Genomic DNA, 9,060 nt, shown 5'->3' with positions numbered 1-9,060 from the left:
AATACATGTCCATGGACAGGGGGCCATAGTCCATACAGGCTTGGCCTGTGTTTATTACGAAGTACAAAAATAAACAAAACACAGCCTTAACTTCAGGCATAAACAAAATCCTGCTTATCCAGCACTTACTATACAGAGACTGCCCCTGACTATACGTACGACTTGCTGCAGCCGCACAAAAAGCCACACAGTAAACAAAGTCCAGTTTTCCCTGGGTCAGGGATAAAGCGTCACATGAGACCAGCAGCTTCCAACATGCCTAGCTGAGCCCGACCTCTACTCTTTCTGCAGCCTTGCAGACTTATATGGACTTAGTAATTGCCCAGCCTCTACACCTGGGGAGCTTGTCTCCCCAAAATAAGACCTGGAGTGGAGGGAGTGGAATGGAGAGCCCCACTACCAAGCCTGACATCCATTCCAAAAAACCAGGCCCAAACATGTTTTACAAAACATCTCCAGCAACTACCTTTGCTGGAGATCATACTGCATCCCTGGTTTTTCCCCTGTCCCACATAGTGAGACCCAACTCCCTTCACACCTAATGGGTGTAATACCTGAATCCAGGAGAAACCTAGCGACCATCCACAGTTAACCCCTTCAGTGTCTCACAATATACATATTATTCTGGTGTGTCGCCTTCCTACTGCGGTACTCCAGAAGAAGATGGCAGAACTGTTATCAGCATGCATAGACTGTTAATAACAGCCCTAGGCATCAGGTAATGATTGGAGGCAAAGCATGTTTTTTTTTAAACTCGTTTTATTGAATAATATGCATTTTGTACAATAAATGAGTAAATCTTTGTTTACATCTCAGGCTCATTGTGATAATATAGTCAAGACTCAAGTACATTACATTGACATACAAAGACAGTAAACGTATTGTTTCTGTATGTCCGCTCATGACGTCTCTGGTAGAGGGTAATGTTCATCCAATTTACAGGTTAGGTCTAGGTAGAGCTTCTCTTAACAGGTTTTGGAACAGGTTTTGTACAGGAACTGTGTTTGTTGATCCCACCCTCCCCATACCTTATCAAATTTTTCGGGGCATTTTCTGTTTTTGTAGACTATTTTCTCATATGGCAGTATAGAGTTAATAATGTTTTGCCATTTTGAGAGTGTCGGGGGGCGCCTGTCCATCCATCGCAGGGCTATTGCCTTACGGGCATAAAACAGTACTTTAGTAAGGAATATCCTGTCGTGGTATTGCCATTGTTCCTCGTCTAAGATACCCAGTAGGCATATTGCTGGCTCAGGTGGTACCGGTATCCCTATTAGTTGGGTCAAGTATTCTGTAATTTCTTCCCAGTACTTATGGATATCTGGGTACGACCATATCAGGTGGTTAAAGTTGGCATTGGCCGCTCGGCAGCGGTGGCACTGACCTGTGGTCGTCCTTTTCATTTTATGGAGTCTGATCGGTGTTAAATAACACTGATGCAGGATGTATAATTGGGTTAGTTTATTGTTTGCGGCTGGTGATACCATAGTATATGTTGACATTGCAGTTTCCCAATCTTCGTTAGTGAGAGAGGGAATAAGTTCTTTTCATCTTTCCATCACTTTCATTGGTGCATCAGGAATCTTGGATTGCAGTAGATGGGTATATAGTACCGATATCAGGCCTTTGGGTCCTTGAGTGCGCAATATGCCTATTAATGGGTATAGTGAAAAGGGTTTTCTAGGCTCCGGGAACTGTGCTGTCAGGGCATGTCTGAGTTGCAGGTATCTAAAGAAGCCCACTCTTGGGACTTGGTATAGTTGTTGTAGTTGGTCAAAAGAGGCCAGGACTCCGTCAATATATAGGTGCTCTAGTGTGGTTATTCCCATATTAATCCAGAATTGTCTATCTGGTATGCTCATCAGGTGTGGTAGTGTTCTGTTGTCCCACAAAGGTGTCTCCAGAGGAGTGTCCCCCTGTCGAGTCAACCGCCTGCAAGCCTGCCATACATTCACTGCAAGTCTATGGATGGGCAGCATCCGTTTAGTCAGTAGTCCTGGTTTTTCCAGGAGGATCCAGAGCGATGCCTCTGAAAGAAAGGACATTAGGTGGTGCTCGGAGTTCGGGAGGGGCGAGCCCGACAGCCAATGACGGATATATCTAACCTGTCCTGCTAACTAGTAGAGTCTAAGGTCTGCCAGTGCCATTCCCGCCATTTCTTTGGGTCGCTGTAAAGTAGCCATACAGAGTTTGGCTCTAGAGTTCCCCCATACAAATGATATTATTAACGAGCTGGTTTTTTTGAAGAATTTCTGTGGTACTGTTACTTCCGCGTGTTCTAGACAATATAGCTATTTTGGGAGTATTATCATCTTTATAAGATTTATTCTGCCCGCTACCGACAGCGGCAGGGAACTCCAAGTTTTGAACTTTTGCTGTATAGTTGCGAATAGGGGGGTAATGTTTAGGTCTAGGCTTAGGGTGTAGTCTCTAGTGATATGGATTCCAAGGTATTTAAATTGCGGGGTGATTTGTAGGTTGCAGTACACATCTCCCATCTTCCAGCCCTCTAGTTTTAAAGGCATAAATGCGGATTTCTGCCAATTGATGCGCAGGCCCAAGAAGTTTCCAAATTTGTTGATTAGGGATATGGCTAACGGCAGGGTGCTCTTGGGGTTGGACATATATAGTATTATGTCGTCCGCATATAGTCCCAGCCTGTCCTCTCTGGATCCTATCTGGATACCTTTATATAACGCATGTTGTCGGATTCTCAGGGTTAGGGGTTCTATGGCGATTGCGAACAGGAGGGGAGAGAGCGGGCAGCCCTGCCGGGTCCCCCTATGGAGTGGGAAGGAGGTGGAAGTCAGACCATTCACCACCACCCTAGCCGTCGGAGACCTATATATAATCTTGATCCATTTGATAAATGCGTCTCCAAATCCAAACCTCTGTAGTGCTCCCATCAAATATGGTCATTCAACTGAGTCGAATGCCTTAGCTGCATCTAGTGACACTAGGGCCCAGTCCGATCTCCATCTCCACCCCATCTGTGCTACCACCTGCGTCCTTCTAATGTTGTCCGATGTAGATTTCCCGGGGATGAAGCCTGTTTGATCAGGGTGTATTATATCTTTTATGGCTTGGTTCAGGCGGGAGGCCAGAATTTTAGTGAGGATTTTGTAGTCGGTATTTAATAAGGAAATAGGCCTATACGAGCCGCATTCCTCCGGGTTTTTATCAGGTTTTAGGATAAGGACTATGTTGGCTTCTGACATTGATTCTGGGAGACTGTTCTTTTCAAACATACAATTGTAAAGGGAGTGCAGGTGTGTAGTTATTTCTTTTTGGTAGTGTAGGTAGACCTCTACCGGCAGGCCATCCGGTCCCGGGGTCGTATTTTTGGCCATGTCTTTCATTGCTTCCTCGATCTCCTCCGTTGTAATGGGGGAGTCCAGTTGGGATTTGTGGGTGTCTTGTAGTACTGGGAACGTTATGTCATTTAAGTAATTCTCTAGTTCTTCGGGAGAGTAATTAATCTGGGACTGGTATAGGTCGTTGTAGAATTGCTCGAATCTGTCCAGGATATCTTTTGGGTCTGTGAGTAGTATTCCTGCGGTTGATTTAATTCTTAGTATCGAGGGGGGTGGGGCGTTTCTTGTCGGGCCATAAATGCTAATAATTTGCTAGATTGGTTTCCCAATTCGAAGAAGGATTGTCGGGTAAAGAATAGGTTCCTCTGGGCTCTTTCTTTTAGGTATAGTAGGTAGTCTCTACCTGTTTTGAGCCATTTATTCCTTTTGTTGTCTGAGGGGTCAGCGATGTATTCTTTTTCTAATAGTTGGCATTGTTCTGCCAGAAGTTCCCCCTCCTGCGCCGTGGCTTTTTTAATATAAGAGATTGAGGACCTAAAGCATCCTCTGAGGTATAGTTTGAACGCCTCCCATACCAGCATCATTTCTGAGTGCATCTCGTGTGCCTCGTAGTATATTTAGATCTGGTCCGGTATAGGATCATTTGGGCCAAGTAACGAGAGCCAGAATGGGTGTATCTTCGGTCTCTTAATAGTGGCTGGGCCTGGATTTTTTAAAACCATACGCATTGGCGAGTGATCAGAGATCCCTCGGGGTAAGAACTCTATGGAGTCTATTTTAGGGAACAGTCCGGGGGATCCGAATATGTAGTCTATTCGGCTAAGTGCGTGATTATGGGCTGCATGGCAGGTGAACCCCTGCTGCTGTGGGTGGAGTACTCACCATAAATCTAGCCATCCTGTTACTGAAATTATAGAGGCCAGGCGGGTCACACTCATGTCTCTCTCCCTCCGAGCACCACCCCCGAATCTATCCAGGAGGGGATCCATTATCATGTTCATATCTCCCATACAAATGGTCATTGCATCTGGTGAGAATGAAGCAAATTAGATGCCCTCTGCCAGGAGAGCAGTTGTTGCTGGTGGTGGGTTATAGTATCACAATAGGACATATGGGTCATTATTGAGCCTGGCTCTAACAAAAATGAATCTTCCCTCTGGATCCTTTTTTAAGTTGCTCAACTTCCCATCTAAGTGACCTTCCGACCAGCAGGGACACTCCTCTGGAGTATGATGTATGACGTGTGTGCGGACCACTGTACCCATCGAGTGTGAGGTGGGTCTCCTGCAGGCACAATACATGTGGTCGCCAGGAGCGTATTAAAGAATTTATTGTTGATCGCTTTCTGGCTGATCCCGTGTCTCTGACGTTCCAGGATACAAAAGTTACATCCGCCATAAGTTAGGACAGGTTAACTGGGTCCGGATAAATTTACATATTGTATTCTGGCCGTCAGGAGTCCCCTCGCGACGCCCGGCAGCATTTTTATCACTGCAAAGCATGTTTTTAATGTAGGGTAAACGGCAAACAAAAAAACACACAAAAATGAAACTTCTTTCCACCCCCGTCCCCCCAAAAAATCTAAATTTGCTTTTATTTTTTATGTATACAAAATGTTGCCATTAAAAGTTTACAACTCAACCTACAAAAAAAAAAGACGTAACACAACTACATGAACGAAAAAAGAAATGTTATGGTTCTTGTAACAATGAAAAAACAAAAAAAAATGTTTGACTCTTAGGGCACATTCAGACGACCGTATATCGGCCGCGTATTCACGCCAACCGATATACGGCGTCCATCTCTGCAGGGGGAGGAGGCTGGAAGAGCCGGGAGCAGTGCTCTGAGCTCCCGCCCCCTCTCTGGCTCCTCCCCACCTCCCTGCATTATTTTCAATGAGGAGAGGTGGGATGGGGCGGAGCTAATTCCCGGTATCTAGCCCCACCCCCACCCGACCTCTCATTGCAAATAGTGCAGAGGGGTGGAGAGGGGGCTGAAGCTCAGAGCACTGCTCCCGGCTCTTCCAGCCTCCTCCCCCAGCAGAGAGAGACGCCGTATATCGGCCGGCGTGAATACCTGGCCGATATACGGTCGTCTGAATGCGCCCTTAGGCCGCCTGTCCACGGCCGCAATGGAATATCACTAGTGATATTCCGCCGCGGGGGAAGAGGGCGGAGTACTAAAAGGGCTTCGCGCTGAGCCTATATTAATGATAGGCCAAACAGCGGAGAATCACAGCATGCCTTGATTTTAATCACGCGAGCCCAAAATCGCTATGATTTTACGCTTATGTGCAGTAGGCTGCGCTTTCCATAGTTATCCTATGGAAAGCGTGTCATGCGAGCTCCGCGTGCGATTTATCGCCGCAGATCTCGCAATGACACCTCACCCATGGACAGCAAGCCTTAATATCAAAAATACGTGCAAAAATAAGGGGTTAATTAACTCCTCTGTTCTGTCTCAAACGCAGCTCTGCAACTTCTAGTTTTATGAGAAACTATATTCATAGCAATCCTTATCTGTTTTTAAAGGGATACTGACCAATAACTTTATGTAGGATACAGAGTATATGGCAATAGTTTGTTTTTACATCCTGCCTTTATATTACATTTTTAGGACCCATTGGCACAGATCCCTACAGTATAGAAGTTTCAGTGCTAAAAAAAAGGGCCTATAATGGTTAAAGTGGCACCATTTACTATGTATGTTACCATCCGGATGATTGTAATGATATGAAAGTAAGATCCTGCAAAGTTCAACATAAGACTCTTGTCAGAAATGTAGCTACATAAACATTGTTACGGATTACATATCCTTGTTTAATAATATGCCAAGTAGAAAACTGTTAGGCTAGATTCACATGGGGCGGATTCCCGACGGAAATCCCGCGATTTGGCCGCAGCGAAAAACCGCGAGATTTTCGCCGGGAGAACCGCTGTGGTCGGCAAATCCGCGCAGCAGCAGCGGCTTCTGCCGGCTTAGTCGCAATGGATTTGCCGGCCCATGTGGACGAGATTTCTAAGAAATCTCGTCCACATGGCTGGCTAATCCCAGGATTAACGGCCGCATCCGGATTTGCCGCTGCGAAATTCCGCACAGAATTTCCATGGCAAATCCGCCCCATGTGAACCCAGCCTTAAAATTTTCCTGACTGCATGATCATCCGGGCTGTACAGTTCCTTATGGTATATGGAATGTGTGATGGACTAATCACTGGACTGCACTATTTTAAAGGATGCTACTGCCCCATTTAACACCAAGTTGGTTCTGTTCAAGTCTTGCAAGTCTCATAAGATCTAAAAGCTCAGAGCCCTTGAGAAAATGTTTATTTAACCGATGTCTCTTCTACAGTAAAAACAAACACTCCCAACAAATCCCCGTCCTCCCTCTGGATCAGCAGTATTCTAGAATGTAAATAGAGATCAAGGACACACTGAATGAAAGGATACTAAACTAACCAGAGGTGAGAAAGTAAAAGGGCCAGTCACCCTGGAGCTCCCCGCAGTGCAGGAGCATTAGAAGAGGTCACACAAATGGATGTAAATGTCTTTGGAGGTTTCTCAACACTATCTAAAGTAGTCATCATTGGAAAGAAAGGAACACAGGACAGTTCCCATACTTTTACATAGGCTGATTATCAGCCGAAAAATCTCTCAAATGAGTGATTGTTGTCCAATATAAAATGGGACCCGACAGGGTACTGCGCAAGAAAACGCTCATTACTCGCTTTATTTGAGCTCGCAGAAACAAAGCGACTAGTGAGAGACTTCTCACTCAATGTAAACAGGCAGCCGTTCATCTAGGAACAACTGCCTGTTCGCAATGAATGCACGTGGGCGACTGTAAGAGATCTCCAGTGCTCTCCGCCTGCATTCGCTGAATGACTATCGCTCCTGCGTGAAAGCACATAAGTTACAGTCATTCTGATGGCTGTTGACAGTTACCGTTTGTAAAAGTACCTGTAAGCATTTTTCAAGATAGGGCGTTCAAGTGAATGGAGGTGGAGCCAGACGGGGATCATTCCGCCCCCTTCCATTCACTGAAAATAGGAGTTTCCTAAACATTGAGCAACTCCTGTTTACACTGAGCAAGCAGACGCTTAGCAGTTGTCTCTTTTCAGTGAGCTGAATTGGAATGACTAGCAAGAACTGAGTAACTTTTTGCTCAGCGCCTTATTTATTGTCATGTGTTCACAGGTTGACAGTAACCCAAAAATCACCTATTTGAGAGATTTACTCAGGCGACTATAGGCCAGTGTTAAAGTACCTTTTTTCTGGTCTGAAAATGACTGGGAACAATTACGCATCCTCCTGTGGGCCCCTCTCCAGCCTGAATGGCTGAAAAAGGGACAACAATAGCCTATATGCATCCATTCTTCATCTGTCCTGAACAGTAAAGCTGACCATACACATTAGATTAATGTAGGTTGAAGCATCTCATTTTGGTGGGATTGGCCAGCCATCTAATGTATATGGGGACCTCTGAACTGTCCCCAGATGGCAGATCTCAGGGGAGAGAAGGATTGGGTAGTTAGATCTTAACATTCCAATTCCTTCTGTTATCCTTTTGTTCTCAGGGAGATAAGCCACCATAGTCACAGTAGTCTGACAGTGGCTTACTTCCCTTTCCCCATGGAGAGCACATACATGCACCGCCAAGTGCAGTATATAAGTGTATGTGGTTGGAAGAGATACGTCCGACAGCTGTCTAAACTGCATAGTAATCTTCAGTCTGCCTAGATATGTGTGGTCTTATTGAAGCAATGGATGTAGCTCTGTATAGCTAAGCTGATATGCCTTTCAGGACCTCCAACAACTGTGTGTAAACTCTGTCCTAGCAAACATTAGTGCAGGTTTTCCTGAAATGGCTCAATAGACTTTTCACTTGACACGAGCCTTGTATCAATAGACTCCTGCACTGAATATTGCTGCATTATGTCATCTCGTGGTTTTATCCTGGTGAAATAACTAATAATGTTACAATGTATCTATTTCATCTTCTTTGTGCCTGCAGGATGGAGAGCCTTTGCTGCCTTCCTTACTGTCATGTTCTGCTTTGGGATGTTGTGGTACCTACATGTAGACTCCTACGTACCAGGGTAGGTACACGGCCTCTGTATCATTTAGGGTGTATAGGTAGTAAATCTCAGACACAGATCATGGAGATATTTAAACTTTTGTCCTGAGTATATTTAAAATGTAAATTTGGTCTTAATCTGGTCGACCTCCGGGGGCAGCCGTTGAGTCGTGCGACCCCATTCTCCATCCTGACCTCTGTCCCCTGAATCATGGGGTTTACATTCCAATACAACTGACATTTATTAATAATGTGTGATAGGATTATAAATGGTGGATATATAACTATAGTTTATGTGTCATCAGGTCCTATGTAAATGTCAGATCAATGTGCACTCCAGGGGATGTTGCTTCCAAAGCAGCTTCTATGATCAGCAAGTAAGTGTCTGTTAGCTGTCTATCATCCCTTGAAGCACACTGCAGTCCCCCTGCCCTGCACACTGCAGTCCCCCCCCCTGCCCTGCACACTGCAGTCCCCCCCCCTGCCCTGCACACTGCAGTCCCCCCCCCTGCCCTGCACACTGCAGTCCCCCCCCCTGCCCTGCACACTGCAGCCCCCCCCCCGCCCTGCACACTGCAGCCCCCCCCTGCCCTGCACACTGCAGCCCCCCCTGCCCTGCACACTGCAGCCCCCCCCTGCCCTGCACACTGCAGCCCCCCCCTGCCCTGCA

The 9,060-nt window shown here is 45.9% G+C and overlaps 1 protein-coding gene across 6 annotated transcripts in view; it reads left to right on the top strand.

The window, feature by feature from the left end:
* The window catches only part of LOC136632408 (CMP-N-acetylneuraminate-beta-galactosamide-alpha-2,3-sialyltransferase 4-like), a 169,255-nt gene that overhangs the window by 135,937 nt on the left and 24,258 nt on the right, over window positions 1-9,060 (top strand). For 5 of the 6 annotated variants that reach the window (XM_066607262.1, XM_066607260.1, XM_066607259.1 and 2 more), the window contains 2 exons: window positions 8,328-8,412; window positions 8,696-8,767. In XM_066607262.1, coding sequence (XP_066463359.1) covers window positions 8,328-8,412; window positions 8,696-8,767 — 157 coding nt within the window. Of the gene's footprint in view, window positions 1-6,692; window positions 6,778-8,327; window positions 8,413-8,695; window positions 8,768-9,060 lie in introns of those variants that run through there. The other variant, XM_066607264.1, reaches the window with a different exon arrangement.

Source organism: Eleutherodactylus coqui, chromosome 6, assembly GCF_035609145.1.
Source record: "Eleutherodactylus coqui strain aEleCoq1 chromosome 6, aEleCoq1.hap1, whole genome shotgun sequence".
NCBI classification, from domain to species: Eukaryota; Metazoa; Chordata; class Amphibia; order Anura; family Eleutherodactylidae; genus Eleutherodactylus; species Eleutherodactylus coqui.
Note: the sequence above shows the minus strand (reverse complement) of the source record. Positions and strands in the feature narration are given on the sequence as shown.